The 26,331-nt window shown below is 36.4% G+C and overlaps 1 protein-coding gene across 6 annotated transcripts in view; it reads right to left on the reverse strand.

Moving 5' to 3' along the window:
- Positions 1-26,331, reverse strand: part of LOC106867288 (abasic site processing protein HMCES) — a 64,712-nt gene that overhangs the window by 18,764 nt on the left and 19,617 nt on the right. For all 6 annotated transcript variants that reach the window (XM_089339205.1, XM_089339208.1, XM_089339206.1 and 3 more), the window contains 2 exons: positions 5,140-5,277; positions 3,091-3,318 (listed from right to left, as the gene is read on the reverse strand). In XM_089339205.1, the coding sequence (XP_089195331.1) occupies positions 3,091-3,318; positions 5,140-5,277 (366 nt within the window). The remainder of the gene's footprint in view (positions 1-3,090; positions 3,319-5,139; positions 5,278-26,331) is intronic.

Below are 26,331 nucleotides of genomic sequence, written 5' to 3' on the forward strand. Positions count from 1 at the left end.
GTGCTAAACTTGGAAAAGTTCAATGGCAGCAGTCCAATCCAGAATCAGAAAACACAGCGTTCAGCCAGGAAAGATAGATAAATAAATAAATAAAATAACAAAATATACATTTCCAGCTCATTTACCAAATGTGATAGAGACATATATATGTGTGTGTGTGTGTAAACAGAGAGAGAGAGAGATTAACTTCAGTTTATCTGTGTCTCTACCAGTTAATGAAGCGGACAATCATTGCTTCTGTGTTTTCTGTTGGGAATTTTAGGTGAAGATAATGTTTTTGTTTTTTGTTGATATTTTGCTTTCATGTGAAAACTCCAGATTTAATAGAACAAAGAAAATGAATCTGGTTAAAACTGGACAATGAACACTAAATGTGAATTTGACAATGAATCTTTTTTATACGACAACAATTATTATTGTATTTATCCATCCATCCATCGATCTCTCTCTGCTCACTATTCCTGAGAGTGTTGTGGGGTCAGAGGCCTCAAGCACCTCTATGATAGGGTCCTATCAGAAGCGACCCTCATTACACTTTCCAGCTAGGTTTCCAAGCGTGACCAGTGGAGACAATGGATATTATCCAACTGTTTGGTTCTTGCTCTGCCCCTAGGTCTCTTGCTGGTTGGCTAGGCTTGGAGAATTTATCTTGTAATTCTTTCCTGTGCCATTCTAGTCACATGTCTGTAATCCCGTTGCTGTGATCTCTCAATGTGTATTTAAAGAGAAAGAACAGAACAAAATGTTTTTTTATGGTTTAGACAGAGAAATAAAGGCAGCACTAATAATTAGAACTTCTGAAGATGGTGAAGATATGTGAAAGAGTGAAAAGAAACTGTCTTGGATGGCTTCAGGAAGGGCATCTAGCCATAAAAAGAAAAGAAAAACATGTTAAAACAGACAATAGAGCTCAACACAGTACACTAGTTTGTAGGATGCTGCCAAACTGTCCAACCCATGCCAGTATGGACAATGGCCATTAAATGAGGATGATGTCTTGAGGGGTAGTACTGTTGGAAGTGGTACAGTAGCCAATCAAGTTATCTACAAATCAAGGGATCTAATTTAAATGTTTGCAACAGAGCAGGGGTTAACTGAAGGAACCCTTAATTCCGAATGCTAACCTGCCCAAGACTACCTCTGGGTTCTAGGATACAAACTCCCTGTAAACTTTGGTGTTAAGTTCCAAATACCATCTTCCTAACAACCAAGTTACTTTAAGGAATTCTTTATTATTTTGAAAGGTAAGTGAAACACAGGCAATATATTTCAACAGAAACAAAAGTGCTAAGTCCACCTGGTTTTAAACCAATGTGTGTCATTCATATGACATTTTATTTCTAGATTTTTCAGGAAGTGATTCAACCTTTTTCGTTACCGTATTTCTATTGAAAGACACATAAACAACTCTTAATTTATTCTTCGAAAGTAATAAAGTGAAATACCTTTGTTATTCGTTTGCTGTTTGGAACATAAATTTAACATGAAATTTTGATGAACGGTTTTGATTTAGATCTCTTGGAAACGGTGAGTTTATATCATAAAACCAGAGGGGGTCTCAGACAGTTTGGTATCAAAAGCGGAGGAACAAATTCACAAAATACAAACATTGCTGTCATCGTCATGATTTTTGATTTAACGTCCACTTTCCAATGCTTGCATGGGTCACATGGAATACACTAACATGTCTTACTATCACTGATAGCTCCACAAGACACGGACTAGAACAGCCAACTCTCAACTCTTCGACCCTTGACCCTCTCTTGACTACCGGCTACTGGTCTATTTATAATGGATGGGAAGGGTATACAGTGTCATCCGAGATCAGTATATCAGCATAGTTTGTTTCTGTTTTGTATTTTGTTGTTTTTTCCTGCATAGAGAACCCCCCACTCCATTTGCTTTTTTCCCTGTTATTATAAACAATAAAGTGTTCTACTTTTCGTCTCTAAGTATTTTTCTAACTGTTGTTCTTTCATGGGTAGTTCTCTGTCTGTGTCAGGTTGCGACCTCCTTCAGCGTGGGGTAGATATATTTATCTGAGTTGTTTTGGGGTAGGGACTTCAGTATTCTGTTGTTCGTTTCCTAACAAGATCGTGAGAGCATGATGGACAAACTGTTAAATAGCCTTTCATGTATCTATCTTCATTTTCTGAGTTCAAATTCTGTCAAGGTCGACTTTGCCTTTCATCCTTTCAGCATTGATGACTAGCCCCCTCACCAAATTTCAGGCCCTCTGCTCCTTATAATAGAAACAACTGCCACTACCACCACCACCACCACCACCACCACTGTGATCCCCCTCAACATTATCTCAAGATGTATGAAGCCTTTTCCTGTCCAGATAAAACACTGAGCTTCACAATCAAAGTGTTAAACAGCAAAAAAACTAAAACAAATGATTGTTACAAAATAAACATCTAACATGTATTAGAAATAGTTAAAGTGTGGAGGGAGATACCACTGGTGTCATGCAGCAGCAGCAGCAGCAGTAGTAGTAGTAGTAGTAGTAACGGTGGTGAAGGTTACAATTTAATGACTTGAAGGAAATTTATTCAAAGGAAGAATAAACATAAATATGTTTGTCTGACCTAGATGTAGCCCAAGAAGCTATGTGTGTGTGTGTATATACATATGCACATACATGTGTGTATTTATGTACATGGTGTGGATGTATGCATATATGTATGAAAGATTGCTCACACACACGTATGTATAAAAGTATGTATGAATATATATATATATATAAATATAAACATATATATACAGCAAATATATATATATAAACATATATAAATACAGCAAAATCCCTTTACTATTCTGAACCATAAAAATAAACTTTTCTCACAAATCTCTGTTTATTGTTCTTTTCCAAATAGTTTTCAGTTTTCTTTTCTTCCTTTCTTTCTGTGGTGTTGTTTATTACTTGTCTGGCCAGGGTGGGGAAAGGGTAGAGGCAAAAATGTGAAGAAAACCCGTACAGTCATTGTCGTCATCATTGTGACATCCATTTTTTGTTCCAAGATTGCATAGATTGGACAAAATGAAAGAAAAACCAAAAAAAAAGAAAAGCAACATGACAGGACATACCCTTCAGCGAGAACAACACATCGTCTGCCCTTTTCCAAAGGAACCTTAAACATCTTCTTTTCCAACATAGTCTCAGACTTACAGTTATTGGTTTGGTAAGGGATGCCATTAGGGTTGCCTTTGTGCCAAGAAGGAACAAGACCCCATCTCATCGGCTGGATTACACGCTTCGATTTAATCGAAGCTTCAGCCGTGTCTTGGAAATGTTGACTAGAAACCATGACTGGTCTGAAAAGGAAACACAAAATAATTATTGAATAATAAAGTTCTTACATTGGAACATTGATGTGTAAATGTCTTGTAGGGTGGAGGGATATTATCATCACAATCATTTCACTTCCACTTCCTCAGTGTTTGTGAATGGGTTAAACGGAATTTAATGAGGCCGATTTTCTATGTCTGAATGGCCTTCCAGTCACCAACCCTCACCTGTTTCCAAGCAAACCTTTCTCTTTGTAGTTTTACAAATGGAGATGACCATTTTTCTAAATGTATTTGCTACATTCTCTATGTCTGTGTTTACATACAGTGAGAGATACATGGTTTTGGAGAGTCTTAACTCTTCTTTCTAGCAAACCGGTACACTTTGTACCCTGACTTTTAATATATATTTTGCCTGTTTGCTAGCCACTTTATCATTATATATATCAAAAGGATGTGTTATAATACTATTCCACATATACAAAAACAGCCACACCAACACAATCCAACACATCTCCATCATCAGCTGCCCCACAGATATCATTATGGTTTCGACATATTTAGTGACATATAAGACACACTTTTTCTCCTTAAAAGTGTCACAAAAAGATCATCCTAGGTTCTATATGCAAAGTTGGATCCTATATTACATGTTTAATGCATTAAAAACATTGGGTTGTATCTAATATGCCAGTATGCCTTTTATAGCAGCAAATATAGTGTGTGTGTATGTATATATGTATATATATAAAGCAAGCAAGATTAATAAATAGCTTATTCTCTGAGTACCAACAAACAGCCCATTCAATTATTATTGGTTGTTGCTTACTGAGGAGTTTACCAAGAATTTGAGAGAGAGAGAGAGAGAGAGAGAGAAGAAATTTATACAAGAAACTAGTTATTTGTTTTAAAGGTTGGTATTATTATAGACACTAAATTTATCAAAAGTAAACCCACTATCTATACGATGCATGGGTAATAAATATGCTCTTGTTCTCCACACTAGTGCTGGTCGAAGCAATTTGAAATATCCACAAAAAAACAAACTGCTTTTTGTCAGGATTTTGTGGTTGGTATAAAGCAGAGGCTTTCAATAGGTTCCATATATCTGCCTATTGGAATGTGTGTGTGTGTGTGTGTGTGTGTGTGTGTGTGTGAGTATGCATCAAGATATATATATATATGTTTTATACACATGTACACACACAAAATAGATAATAAAGTGGGACATTCTCGTGACATATGTGCTCTTATTCTCATATATATATATATATATATATATATATATATATATATATACACACATACATACATACATACATATCCACATACACACACAGATGTATATAAACATATATGCATGTGTATGTGCACATATATCTATGTACACATGTGTGTGTGTGTGTGTATATATGCATGCACCCACACACACACACATATTTATGTGTGCAAGTACATGTATGCATATCTATGCATTTATGCACACTTGTGTACACACACTACAGAGTCAAAGTTGATCAACAGATGCAGAAAAACGATCTCTCTTCTTCTAGGTAATTCCTGTCTATAATGTGTCTGTAACATATATATGTATACCTGGATATTTGAACTACATATCCCTTTTTTTACTTGTTCCAGTCAAAGGAGTTGCAGGGAAACAATGCTGGACAGCGTATCTGTGGCTTCAGAAGGGGATTGGTTCAAAGGAGGTTGAATGTGGAATTGATACATGTCGGATAGTTTTCTTTTTATAACACCAGTCCCCCGATATTTTTTGATCGGACTTCATAAATAAAAAAACAAACCCCAAACAACAACAAAATATGTTTGTGATAAGTTCCAACTCACGTGTAATGTCCAGGGGAGATATTATATGAGGGGTAGAAGGTTTTCCCATTCTGAGCATTTTTCCAAACTGGTTTTTGGAAGGTTCCATTGCTGTCTTTAAATGCACAGCCTTTGCAGATAGCATCGGGATCCAGAGCACTAGAAAGATAAACAAAAACAAAAAAGTAATAATTTCAAAATCAGACGAAAACAAAACGAAACTTTCAGAATCAAGTTTTTTCTGTTGAATAAAAAATCCTTTTTACTGGAAGCACAAGGAATTCAAATTTTGAGGGAAGAGATTAAGTCGATTACATTGACACCAGTGCATAACTGGTACTAATTTTATCGACCCTGAAAGGATGAAAGGTAAAGTCAACCTTGGTGGAATTTGAACTCAGAACGTAGCAATGGGTGAAATACCGCTAAGCATTTCTGCCAGCTCACTGCCCTTCTGTTGAATAAAATCAATATATGGATTGTAGTCTGGTACTGATTCTATCAGTCTACTTTGCATGTGAACAATTCTGTCAGCTTGTATAGCTACAAGGGCCACAAAAGATGAAGGGACAAATATTTTATCAATCTCTGGAGAAAGAAATAAAAAAGGCAAAGTTGACACCCATCCCATCCCTGACCCTACCCAGTGGAATTTGAACCTAAGACTTCAAGACATCTCGCAGTAAACCACTTGTCACTCATCCGTCTTCCAACGGCCTTGTTTTCTTAATCATATTAAAATAACATATGTTCCATTTTAAAATTTAAAAAAAAAAAGCATTTTATTTTATTTTTTTGCTCTTCTGAACTGTGTATTCCATGGGAAAATGTTGCTGTTGGAGAAAATTGTTATTAAAAAATTACTTTGCCTTCCTCAAAATATATAATAAATTTTTGAAATTATTTTTGCAATTGGTCGTAAAATGAAATTATTCACAACTTGACATGGTGATAACCACATGGCTTCAAAACAAAAAAGAAAAGAAAAGTGAGTGTGAGTGTGTGTGTATTAACTCTTTTACTCGTTTCAGCCATGCAGCTGTGGTCATGCTGGAGCACACACACACACACACACATATATATAATAGAGGCTAAAACTTTTTTTTTAAATTTTATCAGTGACCAGCATATAAAATGAATATATATATTGTATAAAGAAATAGAAATAAATACATAAAGTAGCTTCCATACTAATTAATTCTTACCGATTTTGAGAGACTTGTAACACACCACCCATGTGGCCTGACATTTTCATGCATGTAGCTCAGCACTCACCATTCATATAGCCTGATATTTGGTGCCCATGTAGCTTGCCACCCATTCCTATCAAAGCCACCTTCCTCAAGGGATCTTGTCTTGTAAATACTTTGTGACCACACCCGCCCTGGTGCCATATAGAAAGCACCCAGTGCATTCTGTAAAGTGGTTGGTGTTAGGAAGGGCATCCAGCTGTAGAAAACCCATACCAAAGCAGAGGCTGGAGCATGGTACAGCTCTCTGGCTCAGCACTCTTATGTTGAACTATGTAATCCATGCCCTTATGGAAAAAAAAGGGGCGTTAAATGATGATGATGATGATGATGACAAATTCAATATAAGTTCATTGAAGTGGATATGCTCGAGTGACTTCATGGATCCAGTATGTTTTCAGTGACGGGACATGCCCCAGTGATTTGGTCATCATGTGCTGCTCTCCTACACCCACATGCAACACAATAAATGAAAGGGAGCATTATTGAAACCGTGTATAACAGACTACAGCATAATATAAACAGCCATTTTCCCATGCTTGCTTGCAGGAGTGCAATGGGAGGGGGAGGGTTCTTTTTGTTAAAGCAAAAGGTTTTTTTTACAGCTGAATGCTCATCCAAATATTCCCCAACTCACTGCTTAATGATAGAATAAGGAGTGATGTCTGTATTTTTGTTCACTCGGGCAAACTGGAGCAAGCAGAACAAGGTGCCTTGCCCAGACACACAAGTAGGAAGATTTGAATATATGGCTGTTATATAACTGAACCTGAATTGTTTTTTTTTACTTAAAATATTACTGCAACACAATAAGTTTCCCTCAATAGGCCCTGCTCTATTTAACATTATCCCAAAACAAATCAAAGAAGAAAAAGACTCCCTCACCTTCAAACAATACCTGGACACCAGACAAGCCACCTATACATCTCAGTCAGCAATAACTCCCTACTTGTTTACGCCATCACAACACAAAACTCAACTGAACTCTTTAGCATTTAAACCGGCCAAAATATTCTGTTTTCTATTCAAACCAGCCAAATCTGACCTCTCACACCAACCTTACAATGACGTTGTAACAATTAATAGTTACATCATCAAATTCTCAAAGCTAAGACATAACGCATGGTTAATTCAAAACAATATTAATAAATAAGCGTTAAATTTGGCAGGATAATCTGAACGTTAACTGGTTAAAAATGACTTAACAGATCCTATCAGGTGGTGCTATTAAATTAGACATGACCTGGGACAAATTTTGGCCAAAACATATCCAAGTTTAGCGTCCAAATTATTGTCAAGTGTAATGCTCTTTTATACATATTTTGAATTAATCATTTATCTTCAAACTTTAAGCCACTTGCACATTAATTTCACAAGCAGGCTGTTCCATTGATTGGATCAACTAGAACACTCATCGTAACCAACAGAATTGCAGTTATGTTATCTATATTGACCTCGCCTGCACTTGTGCCACAGAAAAAGCACTCAGTTCACTCTGTAGAGTGGTTGGTGTCAGGAAGGGCATCCAGCCATAAGAGCCATGCCAAAACACACGACAAAGCACGGTGCAGTCTTCTGCCAAGCCAACTTCTGTCACACTGTCCAACCCATACCAGCATGGAAAGCAGACATTAAATAATGATGATGATGATAATACACACACACTAATTACTAAGTTAATAAAAAATACTGAACACATGAACTACATAATACATAAGTGGATAAAGTAGCACAGTGTTGATAATTAAGTAGATAGGAGAGAGAGAGAGAGTTTGGGACTAGATCTAGATGGACAGATAAGGTAGGTCAGAAATTAGATAAGGGAGGATGTAAAGGGGAGTGGGGGTACTAAAATGTAATAATAATGGGATTCTGATCTGTTGAACTCCACTCTCATCTTTTATAGATAGAAAGCCATTAGAGTGTCGGATTATAAAATTGTAATGGTTTCCAGACTATTAACCACATTTTTTGAAGATGAAATGTTGTTTTACTATTTACATCTACAATACAGGGTTGATATAGCTGCAGGCATGGCTGTATGGTAAGAACCACATGGGTTTGGGTTCAATCCCATTGTGTGACACCCTGGGCAAGTGTCATCTATTATAGACCTGGATCAACCAAAGCCGTGTGTGTTTTGCAGATAAAAACTGAATAAAGCCTGCTGTGTATATAATATGTATATGTAACATACCCATGAATATATGTATATATACATGGGTATATTACTGTCTCCATCTCTTTGCCTTGGCATCACACATTAGCTGTGAATGTCATCATCATAAAAGTGGTGTCATTCATTTCCAATCTTTTATCAAAGCATGTTTATCAATGGGGAACAATAACTTTGCTTGGGAACAGTTGAGGATTAATGAGAGGAAGGGCATCTGGCTGTAGAAAATCCACCTATAATGAACAACAGGATTGTGTGGTTTTATTCATTATATGCTTTTTTTTTCTATTGATAAAAACTAAATTAGCATATAAATACAAATACAGCAATGATAAATATAAGCTAAAATGGGGGGGGGGGGGAGAAAAAAAATGTGCAAAACTCTAATCAACTTTTGAGTGATGTTATCTTGTTGAGGCTGTTAAAAATATTATGTTATCTTGTTGAGGCTGTTAAAAATATTATTCAGTTCTGTAGAAGAAGCAATCTAAAACCAGAATCAGTCTGAATAGTTTCATTTAGTGAAACCATTTGATATGAAGTTGGTTGGAAGCAATAAAAAGGGAAGGATGATAGTCTAGGGACCCTGTTTTTGTTGTTGCTTTGAAAATATGAGAGAAAGAAAAAGAAAAAAATCAGAAAAAAAGGAAAAGAAAAAGGAGAGGAAGAAATCAGAAAAAAGGAAAAGAAGAAAAAGAATACCAACAGAAAAAGTGAAGAAGGAAAAAGAAGTAGAAAAAGAAGGAAGAAGAGGAAGAACTGAAGAAAGACAGAAAGAAAGAATAAAATCCTGTACTTGACTGGTTATTTAACCCTTTAGCCATATCTGGCCTTTCATACCTACCCTACAATGTCATTCTAAAAATATACAATCACATCATGAACATCTCAAAGCTCTGAGATAATGCAGGACTAATTAAAAACAAAGGGAATAAATTAGGTTTTGACATTGACAGAGTAACTTGAAGGCTAAACGATTATTAATCAACATTGCAAAGATGCATGTTGGCAGGATTTGAACCCAAAGTGTGGAAATACCACCAGGAATTATTACCCAGTGCTCTTACTACTCTGTCAATTCACCACTTAACATCATTCGTGGTTTTTGCTTTTGTTTTTTGTCTTTGAAGAGGGAGCGGGGGTTGTGATTTCAAATCTTAATTACAAGATTCATTGGATCAAAACAAAACAGAAATCCATAATATTCTATGAATATTAATTAGTCTTTGAGCAGAAAGTATGCTTGAAATGAGGAAGTGCAATTTTATATTGAACATAACTGGAAATATCTTCTACTACAGCCCTGGGTTGACCAATGCCTTGTGCATAAATATGGTAAATGGAAACTAAAAGAAGCCTGTCATGTGTGTGTGTGTATGTGTGTGTATATATATATATATATGAAAATCTGAAGAATCTATTAGAGTAGATGCAAGTGCTAATATATGATTTATAAAAGCTTTATACTCCAATAAACTTCTGCAGTTTAAGCTTGCAGAGGTGCAAGCATGACCCAGGCAGGGTTTCAACCCAGAACATGAAGCAAATTTCCTTGTTGCTCTAATTATTTATTTCTTTAATGCCCACAGGGGGCTAAACATAGAGGGGACAAACAAGGACAAACAAAGAGAGTAAGTTGATTACATTGACCTCAGTGTGTAACTTCTGCTTATTTAATTGACCCCAAAAGGATGAAAGGCAAAGTCGACCTCGGCAGAATTTGAACTCAGAATGTAAAGACAGATGAAATGCTATTGAGCATTTTGTAGTAACAATTCTGCCAGCTCACTGCCTTTAATGATGATGATGATGATGATGATGATGATAATAATAGTAACTTGAGTATTTTTGGAAATAGAGATAATGGACTAGTTATGTACAACATGAGCGCTTTTAGTGAAGAGATATAATCTGGCAGTCGTTGTTTATAAAGCTTTGTGCACATTAGAAAATTTATTCAAATGTAAATAAGTATTTGTATAAAAATGTAAAGATAAAACAATTAATTTAAAAGGTATAAAAAAAAAAGTCACCTCTTGTGTTTCATTTAAAATAAATGTTATTAAAAACAAAACATACTAAAGAGGAAAAAAAAAGAATATTTAAATAGATTCTGCAACAAGCTCTGTGAAGTGGGTGTTTGTAGTTTGGTGAAATTTAAGTATATATTGCAACAAGTTTTGTTTGGTGAACTTCTTACAAATGCAGACAAGACAAAGACAATAACAAAAACAACCCGTTAAGAAATGCACATTCTGTGTGTGTGTGTATCATCATTTAATGTCCATATTCCATGCTGGCATGGGTTGGATGGTTTGACAGGATCCAATGGGCCCAAGGATGGTATTGTGCTCTAATGTCTGCTTTGGCATGGCTTTCTATGAAAGGCTCCAATCTGATCTTGCAAGGTTTTTACAGCTGGATGCCCTTCCTAATGCCAACCACTCCTAGAGTGTAGTGGGTGCTTTTACGTGCTACCGGCACGAGGACCAGTCAGATAATGGCTTCCAATTTAGGCTCAAGTCCTGCAATTTTGAGGGGACAGTGTTAAGTTGACATCATCGACTTCCACTACTTGATGCCTGCTATATTTTATTGGTAGCAGAGTTGACCTCAATGGAATTTGATCTTAGGAACATAGAAATCCCAAAAAATATCACCAAGCATGTGGAGGCACGTAGTTTAGTGATTAGAGGGTAGGACTCATGGTTGTTAGATTGCAGTGCTGATTGCTGGACTGGACGATGTGTTGTGTTCTTGAACAAAATACTTCATTTCATGTTGCACCAGGCCACACAGCTGACAAAAATGAGTATTTCCTGGACAGAATGGTATTCCAACCAGGGTGAGAAATATATGCATGATGGAAAACAGGAAACTGACCCTGTGAGTTGATATGAGTCAGGAAGGGTATTATCATGAAGCATGTGGTCTGAGGCTCCAAATGAGTCTGCCAAGAGAGTAGCCTTGGCAGAATTTAATCATCTGTTGACTCTGGGTGACAACAAGAATACCAACAGTAGCCGTCTTAATAGCAGTAGTAATAGCAGTTTTAACAGAAATGTAGTAGCAGTAGTAGCAGCAACTGTGGTAGCAGTAATAGTAGTAGTGGCCGTAATAGCCACGGTAGTAGTAAGAGCTTCAGTTCTAATTTGTAAATCTAAACCAGACACGTTAGAAAATACCCCACCCTCCCACACCTCCACTCTTCCGGAAACAATCAATTAAAAAGTAAAGGCTGCAACATAACACCATGTGTCCTTCCCACAAAATAACACCATGTGTCCTTCCCACAAAATAAAGAACTTAAAACCATCCAGCTGAAGCGCATGTACGTGTGTGTGTGTGTGTGTGATTAATTAAACAAGAACAGAGAGAGAGAGATAGAGTTGATATATTAATTACTAAAACGAACTGCTTCTCAATTTGCTTCCTATGACTGCCACAACAATGAAAGATGTTCAGCAAGAAATTGGATTCGCTTGCATTTACTTTCTGAGTATTTAAATACGACTGAGAGGTAGAAGACATGTGTTTCAAATAGAAGCTCTGCTGATTCACTCTGCTGAGAATGGGAAACCAGTTACTAGTGCTGGTGGCAGGGATGTTGCTATTTAGCTCCAGTTCAGTCAGGTTAGTCCTGAGGCATCAAACCATAGATCAAAGGTGTTCCAGCCATGACTATCCTGTTCTTTCTTTTTTATATATACTCGTCGCAAGCTGAGATTGGACACTAAACTCAGCTTGCAAAGACCTGTTGGGGCAAGTGAGATCGAAACTGAACCAAACTCGATGACTGGCACTTGTGCCGGTGGCATGTGAACAAAACACTGGACTGACTCCTGTGCAGGTGGCTAAAAGAAAAGATTGTGTCTTGGAATCAATTCAAGCTGACATCACTTTAATGATATTCATCTTTTATAGAATTCATTTATTTTAGATATAAAAAGAAAAGAAAAAAATTTGAAATTGTCAATAATGATTTGACTTTTAATCAAAGAGTTTTAATAGGAAAAAAAAATATTAATTTAAATTGTAAGATTGTCAAAGTATCCTGATATGTTTATAACTAATTAGATGGAGATTAATGCTTTTCTGGTCTTTCATGAAGTTTATTGAGTATTCATACAGATGTATTTCTTTGTTGTCCTGCTGAAGCATAATAAATAGGAAGAAGAGATAAAGAAGACAATGCAGTTATTAAAACAAGTTTCAGCTTATTTCTTTTAGAAGACCATTTTTGACAGCATGGGTATACTAATATACATTTACATATCCATATAAACAAATATTTGATACCATGGTTAACTACGTTGATAAATGTTACTGAATTAGTTCTTAATATTTATGACTTTGGCAGCTTAAAATATATTTAATAATTGTGGTTTTGCAAACTACGTAGTGCTAAAACACAACAAATTTACACTCACATACAGACAACTATACATAGACATATATACGAACACATACATAGATTTACACACACATATACAAATATATATACAGCCATATATACAAACACATAGCTACACACACCCACAAACACACTAAATGATGATGAATGATAATATACATTCACATGTACATACAAGCGCGTACATAGGTTTATATAAAACTTGTGATAAATATTCCAGATATTCTTTGTGTGGTTCATTCTTCTCATTTGTTTAATTCTCATAGACATAAAAGTCATAGCCCTGATTACTTGTTGAGTTATTGCGCACTCCCAGTAGAGAAATATTTTGCTGAGATGAGCTAAAAGTGTACTACCCATGTTTATGTGTGTGTATATACATATACACACAGATATACCTGCATACATAGACACATGTATATACACATAGATATGTACAAACATGTACACACATACATATATATACATAGACACAGGTTCAAACATATATATACACACACATACATACATATATACATACACACAGGTACACATATATACAAACATACATATACACACACACATCACTGACTTGTCTGAGTAGGAAAAAATAGAGAAAAATCACGCAGACAAAATCTATTAATATTAATTATTAAATATTAAAAAAATAATTTCCAAAAACATTTCAAAAATTCTTATTTAATATATGGACATTAGTGCATACTTCATGTAATGTCTACTATTTTGAAGTTAGACAGGCATAATTTCTATTGCCTTTCAGCTTCAATATATATATATATATATATATATATATATATATATATATATATATATAAACAATATATGTATAAACAAACATATATAAATATACAAAAACAATTTGAAAAACCTACACGACTAGGTGAAAAGCGCTTCATTTAATATGTGACATTAATAAAAATCTGTAAATGTACAAACATCCAGGTTTCTGAGTACCTTAATTATTTATATATATATATATATATATATATATATATATATATACATAAACAGACGCATAATGCTATAAATCACATGTGCTTGGAGTCAGGCACCTCAATATTAAATAATAAAATATAATTGAAATGCAGAGAGAAAGTGAATTAGCTTTTGTTAAGTGTCATTACTGAGTTAAAGTCTGCATTAATATGCTTGCTTTGCCTGTGTGCTTGCCTTTAGAGATTGGACTCATGTTAAGAGAAATGATATTTCATGTGAATGTATAAAAATAATAATACACACACATACATATATATAGATATATATATATATATATATATCATCGTCATCTTTTAACTTCCACTTTCCATGCTGGCATGGGTTGGCCAGATGACTGAGGACTGGTAAGCCAGTAGGCTACACCAGGCTCCAATCTGATCTGGCAAGGTTTCTACAGCTGGATGCCCTTCCTTATGCCAAGAGTGTAGTGGGTGTCTTCTACATGTCACAGGCATCGACCATGTTTGCATGGTGCTTTTTACGTGCCACCAGCATGAAGAGCCAGTCAGGTGGCATAAGCATTGACCCACGCTTGAATGGTGCCTATTACATGCCACCAGCATGGGTGCCAGTCAGGTGGCACTAGCCACAACTACAATTTCAATTTCACTTGACTCAACAGGTCTTCTCAAGCACATCATGTCACCCGACACTTCAAGTGTACTTTCAATGGTCAATTTGGTTGGCCAAGTTCGTCTCCTATGGAATGCTTAAAAAAGTATTTACCTGGCTTTTTAATCACTTTTTTCTTTTGTGTGTGTGTGTGTGTGTATTGAGTTATAATAATTAATGGGAGGAGGATGTAAACATATCAACACCAGTTCTTACGAGGTCGTTGGGTGGGGTGGGGGTACAAAAACAGACAAAATGGCACATGCACCCAAACACACAATATAGTCTTCTTCCAGTTTCTGCCTACCAAATCCACTCACAAGGCTTTGGTCATGTCAGGGCTATAGTAGAGGACACTTGCCCAAGGTGCCATGCAGTGGGACTGAGCCTAGAACCATGCAGGTTGAGAAACAAACTTCTACCACACAGACATGCCTCCACCTATTAACATAAGATATTTTAATTGAAAGATTACTGGAAGTCTTGTTTAAGTATTACTGAAGTTCCATGATTTACCGAAATAATGCCATGGCCCCATTCATGGGATAAATATGACATCTTGAGAAACCCCTGTCCAATGTATTAGATAAAAAAAGAGCAAAACGAAAAAGCTGAGAGCACATGTTGGATAATGTAGCCCTAGGTACACTATTTCTTAAGAGATGAGCATGGATGTATCTGAATTGACTTTGATCACAGGGATGGTTGTTTCAGGCTGGCCTAGGGTTCAACACCTGATGCTTTAAACTGTTAAAAGAAATACAATTAAAATACAGCAAACATAAATTGATATGCAAACTCTCACTCTATCACTGTCTGTCTGTTTGTCTCGCTGTTTAATTATTTGTCTGTCTGTGTGTCAACGTTTGTGTCTTCCTCTCTCACTTTTTCATTATATGTCTGTCTGTCTGTCTGTTTCCCTTTCTCTAATTATCCGGCCTGTCTCTCTAAACAGAATGGAATATTTTGACTTGTTAGAAAACATCCATGAAGACAATAAAGAATAGAACAGGATAGAGTGGGCCAGGTTTGTGTTTGTGCGTGGGGGGGGGGGGGTAGCTACATGTAGAGAGTATGTATATATATATATATATATATATATATATATATACACACACACACGTGCAGAGAGAGAGAGAGAGAGAGAGAGAAAGAGAGAGAGAACAGGATATATCAAGCATTAATAGGCCTGACAAGAGGAAATAGTAGAAGATGAGGACAATTGTGTTGTGTTTCTTGATGGCTGCTGCCGCCACATTAGTTTGCAAACATTTAGTAACACACAGACACACGAAATGAGCACCACATACACACATTAGAGACCAGTACCCTGCATCCTCACAAGCGCACACACACACACACAACCAATTAGATATATATCCCACACATTCTCCTTTCAACCTTAAAAACTGGCACTACTTAATCAACAGACACTGTTGACTTGTCTAGCTAACATCCTTCATTTATATATAACATATGTGTATGTGTGTGTGTGTGTATTTATATATATATATATATATATATATATATATATATATACACACACACATATATATATATTTAGTAAACTTCACTCAACTCATTCAACTTAAAGTTTTGTAGGCTTGTAGAACAAACTTAGATCCTCAGGCATTTAACTCCTACCAAATGTGTCGAGGTGGGGGAGGTACCACTTTCATTCATTTGTCCAATCACTCATGTGTGTGTGTGTAGATAGATAGATAGAAAGAGAGAGAGCAGAGGAGAGTGTGTGTGTGTGTGTAAGAAGGAGTAGGACAATTGTTTCCCTCTTTTGATTGTATATATTTTTTCTATCTCTTTCTCTCACTGCATATATAATATTATATAAACTGGGGGAAATTAATACACACTCAGATATGCACAACCACACATAATTACACTCATGCTCTCACTCATAAACTGATAACACATTTTTATCTCCCACTCATGAATTAGCATTGTTCGTGAGTGAGGGGGGGGGACACAAAACTTGACCTGGTAAACTTTCAGGAAAAGTATTAGGTCAACTTCGAAATATAATAATTACTCTTTCTAATTTTCACACAAGGCCAACAATTTCAAAAGGAAGGGGAGGGGTGCTCAATTACAACAATCCCAGTGCTCAACTGGTACCTTATTTGGTACCTTATGCAACTGGTTGTATTTTACTGCCTCTGAAAGGATGAAACGCAAAACTGACATCAGCGAAATTTGAACTCAAGAACACCATAAAGCCAGAAGAAATATGCACAATGCAGCAAAGGTTCTGCTACCTTGCTACTTCAATGACCCTTTTTACAGTAAGCACATGGCCAGAAAGTTTGGGGAAGGGGGTTAGTCGATTAAATTAACCTCAGTGCTTTTATTGACCCTAAAAAGGTCAATAACTCAGGAAATCACAAGACAACACTAATAATACTAATAATAATGGTGCCGAAAACAGTCAAAGAAACCGAATTTAATTTTTACATTTTATTTTTTGTTTGTTTTCACAATATTGGACAAAACGTTGATTGTGTTTGTGGGGTCTGACTTGGTTAATAAAGGGAGAAATTGAAGAATATTGAAAGAATTCATCAGCTGGAAGTGTGTTTGTGGGCAAGTGAGTGAGAGGGTGAGTGAGTGAGTGGGAGAGAGAATGAGTGAGAGTGAGACAATGAATGAGAGGGAGATGAATGAATGAGTGAGAGGGTGCATGCGTATGCAAGTGAAAAGGGGTATGTGCAAGTGAGAGGGTAAATGTGTGTGAGAGTGAGTGAGTTAAATAGTGTGAGGGAATGTAAGAGTGTGTGTGTGTGTGTGTGTGCACATATGGAGACAGAGAGTTGCCCCTGCAACAAATCAAATGTAATATAAAGTAGTGCTTGTTGATAGTCAGCTGTTATATTAATACTTTAATTGGTCTCTGCAGAGAGAGAGAGAGAGAGAGAACTAGTTTCTCTCCAGGGGATGCTTTGTTATCTACAGAAGTAACTATTATATGTGACACACATACACACATTCTCTCTCTTCTTACACACACACACACACATCTATATATATAAATCTATATACATATAATATGCATATACATAAATGTAATTATACATGCATGCACACATATTTACAGACACTATGTATACAAATATTAAAGGAAATGGAGAAATACAATAGATTTATTTATTTAAATTGGTTTGATTTTTATATATCTGCATGTATTTATACATATGTGTAAACACACACAAACTCACATATGTACCCATGCACAAAGACATATCTCTTTCTCTTTCTCCTTTCTATACATATACATGCATTTACATTTTGTTAAATAAGTGAATAATTGCTAATACAAAGAATATTCATATGAAAATATCAAAAAGAATTTACAGTTTAAACTGTTTCATCCAAGTAAATAATAAGTTTTGCTTTGTATCTGCTGTTGAATTCTAGGCTGGCCAACAATAGATTGTAATATCAAAATATTCTCTTCTATTCTTTATATTTGAGAATCTTGTTCAACCCAGGATGGCACGAAAACAATGAAGGTAACAATGGTGATTATCTTCTCAATTTCACACATTTCAATCATTGGACTGCAGCCATGCTGGAGCACCATGCTGAAAGGTTTTAGTCAAACAAACTGACCTAGTACACTTTTTGCTTTTTTTTTAAGTTCGGCATCTCTTCTGCTGGTCTCTTTTGTCAAAGCACTCAGTTACAGGGATATAAACAAACCTACACTGACTGTAGAGCAGTGGCAGGGGACAAACAGAAAGACAACACACACATCTGCTCACTTGTTTTCTTTATTCAAAATTCAGACAGAGCTTATGGAATGGCCTGATACATACCCACACACACACACAACAGATAAAAGACAAGAGCATAGGCTTGAAACATCAATGTCTTTGTCTTTTGTTTCTTGTAAATTTGAACTCTATAATATAAATACACACACACACACACACATATAAATATATATACATATATACATGTATATATACACATACACACACATATGGGCCTCACCGAGGCGATGACTACTGACCGAGACCTTTGGAAATGTGCTGTGCGTGAGAAGACCCGGCAAGCCAAGTAAGATTGTTGCCAGTGCCCCTGGACTGGCTCTTGTGCGGGTGGCACATAAGATGCACCATTTTGAGCGAGGCCGTTGCCAGTACCGCCTGACTGGCCTTCGTAGGATTTTCGAGCGAGATCGTTGCCAGTGCCCCTGGACTGGCTTGTGTGGGTGGCACATAAAAGACACCATTTCGAGCGTGGCCGTTGCCAGTATCACCTGACTGGCCTTCGTGCAGGTGACACGTAAAAGCACCTACTATACTCTCTGAGTGGTTGGCATTAGGAAGGGCATCCAGCTGTAGAAACTCTGCCAAATTTAGATTGGAGCCTGGTGTTGCCATCCGGTTTCACCAGTCCTCAGTCAAATCGTCCAACCCATGCTAGCATGGAAAGCGGACGTTAAACGATGATGATGATGATACACATATACATCTCTCCAAATCTAGCAAAAGATCATTTATCTTGTTTGAGTTATTGGCCTGTGGCCATGCTTGAGCACTGGCTCCAAGGCAAAGTCAACTTTGGTGGAGATTGAACTCAGAACAAAGTTGGAAGAAATGCCACAGAGCATTTTGTCCGGTAATGGTTCTGCCAGGAGGGCAAACAGAAAGTATAACAACAAACCAACTAAATAAAAGAAAAAGAAAAAAAAAAAGAGCAAGCACTCAAAGAAAACCTAAATAATTATTGGAATACTTTGTCCTGATAATCTTATCAGAATTTACTAAAAGACCTTTTATTAGAGATTCTAATAAAAAGCCACAAATATTATCTTTCTATCAGGAATGTTCCTCTATAGTTCCAAAAACAACAATTAATATATCCTGTGTAAATTTATGTTTACTGTCACCGGTGGTGGCCCATCATGGTGATAAGGATGATGATGGTGGTGGTGGTGGTGGTGTCAGCAGTGGTAATTGTGGTGGTGGTGGCAGTGGCAATGGTGGTGGCAATGTTGGAGGTGGCCCATCATATTTCTAGGTGGTGGTGGTGATGGCGGAGGGTGCTAATGAGTGCAGTACATTGGCTATTTCAGTCTGGTGGTTAACGTTTCTCTAAATTCTCTGCCTTTATGAGTTTCGGATGTGTTAACAGCTGCACCATAAATCATCATCATCATCGTTTATAGATAATAATAATAATAATAAAACTTAAAGACCTTCTATAAATAGCAGTGAAATCTCCCTCAAATCACAACTCACTGTTAAAGAATTAAAAAAAAAAAAACCAAACACACCCACTATAAACAGCAGCCAAATCTCCTTAAAACTATTCTTGACTATAAAAAAAAAAAAAGATCTCCACCTGCAGGAAATAACAGCCAACTTCCCCTCAAATTATTTCAGACTATATGAAGAAAAATATGATGAACCATACCACAAATAGCACCCAAATCTTCCTCCAATGACACCTGACTGTCAGAGTAAAGAAAAAGACAATGTAGTTATACAAAAGGAACAGAACGACTGAATCACAGTTAGAATAGCTTTGATGATGCCTACTTGATCAAGCCTAACCTAGGGCTAAACAAACTATCACATAATCAACCAGACTTCTACGTCGCTGATCACAATGCATTTTGCATCGTTTTAGCTTTCGAACGATACCACCCCATTAACCAAGCGAGCAGATCAACATTCCCTCTGGTCAGGAGGATAGCCCATTGCAGGGTCACTCAGTTAGAGCTGAGTGGAGCAATGTGAAATGAAGTGTTTCGCTCAAGAAAACAACGCACTGCTTGGTCCAAGAAATGAAACCCCGATCACTATATATGTGTCTCTTCAGGTGGTTACAAGAGGTATCTCGTTAAAATAATGACTGTTCTGCAAGATACCTTCTTGGTTTGTGTATAGAAAAGCAACAAATTATTAAAAAAGATGGTGGGGGCATTATGACAGTGTTGGTTTGTTTACATCCCCATACCTTAGTAGTACCAGGCTAAAAAAAAATTTTCATGTTAATTTATGTTCCAAACACCAGTTCAATAATGACAGTTATTTTATTAAATTCTTCTTATTTTCAAAATTAATTAAAACATAAAACAGGGGCAGTATCTGCACAGAAATATGGTAACAAAATGGTTAAGTAGTTGTTTGAAATGGCAGGCAATGCCTTTCTTAGTTCTTTTGAAACTGCCCTTCCTTTTATGATACAGATTTCCAGTTTAAAAGGGATCTAAATTCAAATCTTCCACCAAAATTCCATGTGAATTTGTTTTCAAATTTTGGCACAGTTTTTTTTCTTTGGAAGGAAAAGTGAAATTGATTACATGAACCCCAGCACTTGACTATTTCACTGACCCCCAAAAAGATAAAAGACAAAGTTGACCTCAGCTGAATTTGAACCGAGAACGGAGAGATGGATGAAAGACCACAAAGCATTTTAGCCGATAGAGCTAACAATACTGCCAACTCACCCCTTTACACCAATTCAATAATGACAAAGATTTTTTATATTTTTCATCATTCTTAAACTTAATTGAAAGAAACAATATATTTTAACTGAAATATGGTTACAAAATAGTTAAACAGTATTTTCTTTTTTAAATTACTTACAAAGCACCAGAATATGATGAAATATTTTGACATCAAAACTAAAAATAGATTTTTTATATTGACTAACACCATAAAGATTAGATGATTAGCCATTAGTGTTATTTTACATACTATCATAGTTAGATTATACTTCAATCACCAGCTAGGTGTATTAATTTACGTATACATATACAGACATGCATATATACCTATACATAAATACAAATACCTATATATATATATATATATATATATATATACATACACACACACACACATATATATAATCATTTGATGTCCATTATATACACACATATAGATAAATATTCATACACATTCACACATATCCTTCTCATGCCCATCCTATCCTAGTGGCATGTTGCTATCGAAAGAATCCTATACATTCTGTATACTATTTGCCATAATAGTATTTTAATGATGAAATATAATCTATTGGCTGAGATGTGCTACGGTATGCTAGTTTGAGTTTCATACACACACACACACACACACACACACACACACACACATATATACACACATACATCTGCGATGCATATGAATAAGGACAGCTATATCAAATGCTGATCCCTTAAAATGAATGGGACCTGCAGAAGGGGGGGACACAGGGAGACATGGGATGAAGTAGTTAGGGGCCAATCTCAAGATATGGAGCCTCATGAAAGAGATGAATATGGATCGAGATATCTCAGCAGAAGGGGTAAAGGCCAACACCGTTTCTGAAGAGGATTGGCCTGAAAGAGTCCTAGGCTGGTGCTATCTAAAAAGCACTCATATTGGTACCATGTAAAAGCACTCATGCCACATGGTTGAGAAGCATGCTTCTTAAGCAAACATGTGTGTGTAGTTTTGACTATGAAAAATATGTACTTAATATCATAGAAGAGATAAATAATATCTTTTATTTTGGTTGAGTCAATTTCTTGCTACTCTGAGTTTAACCTGTGGGTGCTAAGGGTCTTCAGGTGAAAGCTACAGGTAAAACGCAGTGTAGCAAGAGATTGACTTGTCCTATATATATATATATATATATATATATATATATACATATATATATATATATATATATATATTCACACACACAGTTATGAATTACCCGGCTGAAGTGCATGTGTAATAATGTTGAAAGAAGTCATAAGAACGTGTCCAACTTTACAAAGTTTTATGTCTTCTTCTTCACAGCATCTGAAGCATCAATAATTGTTATCAGGTTCAAAACATGATAGTCTTAACAACAATGCTCTAGATAACAGAAGGAGACCTGTCTGATTGTGGAATATAAATAAAGTTTATTTGTTCAGACAAAAGTGAAGAGCGACACATGATAAAATAGGTTACGTCAAAAGAATAAAGATTAATGATTTATGATGGCTGAAACAAGAGAATAATGGATCTCATAAACAAGGAGTACAAAGGGCCTTTTGAATGTAATTAACAATCAAAGAAAATTCAAAAGATTGATGGGTAAGACGTGGGTGGTAAATTCTTCAGTCCTACCCGAAGAAATTTGTCATCATTTTAATGTCCCCTTTTCCATGCTTGCCTGGGTTGGACAGGGTTTATTCAGGTAGATTTTCAATGACCAGATGCACTTCTTGTTGCCAGCTCTCACCTGTTTCCAAGGAAGGTAATATTTCCCCATGGCCAGACATGTTTTTGTGGAATATAGCAAATGAATGACGCTGCTTGTATGATGGTGACAATCATTTACAACTACTATCATGTGACATCAAGAGAAGGAGACACACACATCATCATGTACCATCCTCTTTTCCAAGCTTGCATTTGGAATTTGTTGAGACAGATTTTCTATGGCCAGATGTCATTCTTGTTGCCAACTGTCACCGGTTTCCAAAAGAGGGGATATTTCACAGAAGACTGGAAATGAGGGACACTGCATATATGACAGTGCTGCTCATTGACAACTACTATGTGAGGTCAAAGTAAGCACACATGCACACACACACACTGAACTCATTTCCAGTCTTCCATGAAAGCAGAGTATTTCAACAGAAATTGGGTAGCAAAAGGGTGTAGTGACAATCTGAAACCTGTCAGGTGACCAGTCAGACAATAGTTTCACTTGATCAGTCTATTAAGTAGTTGATTGGTGTGAAGCCGTCACATCTTCTAGAATCTTCTTCCTGTACCCTGTAATAAAGCTGATTTTGGTGCCAACACTCTTTGCTGAGCATTGGGAGCAACTGACCCATTCACACATTTCACCTTTTACTTAAGTAGACTGCTGAGGCACCTGAGCAACATGTGCCTCTATTCTCGCCATCCAACGGTTCCAGACATTTATGCAGACCACTCCAGGTTCCAGGACAGCCTGAACTAAACATTCACACCATGTCTCAGAAGCAACTTCTTCAAATGTGGCACAGTTTTCCCTTCTCGCCTTGTCTGTAATTATTGTTTTGTTAACTGTTAAATGGCCAGCATAATTTATCTTCATGCACAGCAATTAATTCTTCTGCTAAATGTTTGCAGGTGCTGTTCAGTTACTTCTTCACGCAGCCAAAAGACATATTTTCATTCATTAACACAAACAGCTACCATAGCAGCATTGACAAAATTCCATAAGACCATTCATGACAAGGGTGAATGGTGAATGAGGGAACTTGTGATCCCATCATCATCACCACTGAGCTAATATTTTCCAATGTTTTATTCCTTGCATTATATTAGCACTGACTTATCTATTAGTCTTCTAAGCAGATGGCAGCCCTAGGATATTTTTCTCAACTGATGGCTGAACAAAAAAATACACACATATATAAATAAGATATTGAATACAAATGCAAAAGAAACACCATTAAGGTTCAGGGAAATAATTTTCTTGTAAACTGTCAAAAAAATTGTTTTCTACCCATCAGTGCTTTAGGATGGATGACTGAAGGAGCAGGCTGATAATTGCAGCTGTTTATGGCGCCACCAATTACAGCACAATTGCAATAGAATTTATCAGTCATTTTTGCTATCATTAAAATTATGATTAATGTCATGTTCTAAGAATTACTCAGGAAATTTGGGAATATCAAAAATACAAGGGAATACCCTTCAAGTTACTGTTGTTGTTATTATTATTATTATTAGCAGTAGTAGTAGTAGTAATAGTAGTACAGCGACAATGGCAGCACTCTGGTAGAACCATTCATGTGTCTGACAAAATGCTTAGGGGCATTTCTTCAGGCTCTTTGTTCTTTTTCTTTTTTTTTTTTTGCTTCATAAATTACAGAGGCCCTACAAAGAGAAAAGTAACGTGGGGGTGGGTTGTCTTCATCCTTTTGTTAAGCCGGCAAAAACAAAAAAGATAAAAAGGTCCAAAAGAGACAGGTGTGCTGGGGACTGAACTCAAGACAGTGTGGTTGAGAAGCAGACCATTTAAGCACACAGCTTGACATGTAAGGCGTCTTCTACAATAGCCTTATAAGTAGACAAAAGCTGAAAGAAGCCCATCATATATGGGTGTGAATGTGCATGTGTCTGCGGTTGTTTCTCCTTGACTTGATATCACATGATGTAATTGTTGTAAACGAGTGTCATTGTCATACAAGCAGTGTCATTCATTCCGAATATTTGGTAAAAATATGTCTGGACATGGATGTAAATATTAACTCATTTGAAAGCAGGTGAGGGCTGGTGACAACGGCATCCAGTCATAAAAAATCTGCCTCAATAAACTCCATCCGACCTATTCAATGACGATGATGATGAATTCATTCAGGTAGGCAGTAAGTTTATCTCTAGCACCTGCTCTTTAACCATCAATCTTCTGGATTTTCTTTGGTTGTTAATTAGATTCAAGTTGGCCTTTGAACCACTTAAGAAAAACTCTTGTTCTTTGGTTGTTTCTTTTTAGCAATTATTCTTTCATCTTCTTTCTTTTGATGTAATCTATTTTATTATACACTCTCTACATTATTTGTATTACAAAAAACAAACAAACAAACAACTGATTTATGTTCTCAGTCAAACAACTGATTTTTCATTCATCAAAAGCTTGTCACAGTTTTTAACCCTTAGAACACCTACTGATGCTTTCGAACCCTGTTGTGCGACCTCACTCGTGCCAGTGGCTGGAAAAGAAGTGCACAGTACCACATTGCTGAGTGCTGGTGCAATAAAAAGGGCATCCAGCAGTAGAACAGACACTGGAGCACAATGCAGTCCTCTGTTCAAAGTAACCCCGTTTCATGGTATACAGAGAGAGAGAGAGAGAGAGAGAGAGAGAGTGATGAATACACACACACACACACACATAGATACCCACACCACACATGTATGTATAAGAAGTTAAATTGACAAAACATTTCTTCTTGAGAGGAAAAGAACAACAGAAAAATAAATTAAGGAAGCACTGAGAAAATATAGTTGACCTAAATAGACATATTATGAGATGAAGTTGCCAGAGTTAGGAGCGCTCTGCAAGTGAGTGTAATTTTAAGACCCTCCATTACCAAAATGTTAGTATATGCATGTGTGAGTGTGTGTGTGTGTGTGTGTGTGTAGCAACAAAATAACCACCTACACACACACACACATTTTCCTAAAAATACACACATAAACAGAAACATACAGGGTTGGGATTTGGAGGTGCACACTAGCAGTATCACACACACACACACACACAAGTGCACCCATCGAGGTTTCAAGGAGGGAAAGAAGTGCTTTCATTAAAAAAGACAAAAACGAGGTAAGAGGAAAAGGTGGAGAAGAGAATGTGTGCATGTATGTATATGAAGGAAAGGGTGTATATACCTCAGCCACTACCACTGAAATGAAATTTCCTTCAACCAATCAAGTTGTTTACAAACTCAAGCTTATCTTAGAGTGGACAACCAATTCCTTGTTAAATATGAAGAAGTGGGGAATTTTTTTTTTGTTGTTTATCTTGAGCCTTCTGCAAATGGCAAAGGGCAACGCAGATTTTTATATTCCAATAACGCAGGGTTTGGTTGGGGTTTTTTGAGTAATCTAGGTCATTCATGTGACATATTTAATAGTCTCCCTAACATCATTATTTTTTTAAACCTTTTCTTTCTATACATATATCTTTTATCTTTCGCTTGTTGCAGTCATTAGGCCATGGTCATGCTGGGGCACCACTTTGAAGAGTTTTTAGTTGAGTGAACTGACCCCAGTACC

The sequence above is a fragment of the Octopus bimaculoides genome, chromosome 21 (assembly GCF_046866305.1).
Source record: "Octopus bimaculoides isolate indiv1 chromosome 21, ASM4686630v1, whole genome shotgun sequence".
In the NCBI taxonomy this organism is placed as follows: domain Eukaryota; kingdom Metazoa; phylum Mollusca; class Cephalopoda; order Octopoda; family Octopodidae; genus Octopus; species Octopus bimaculoides.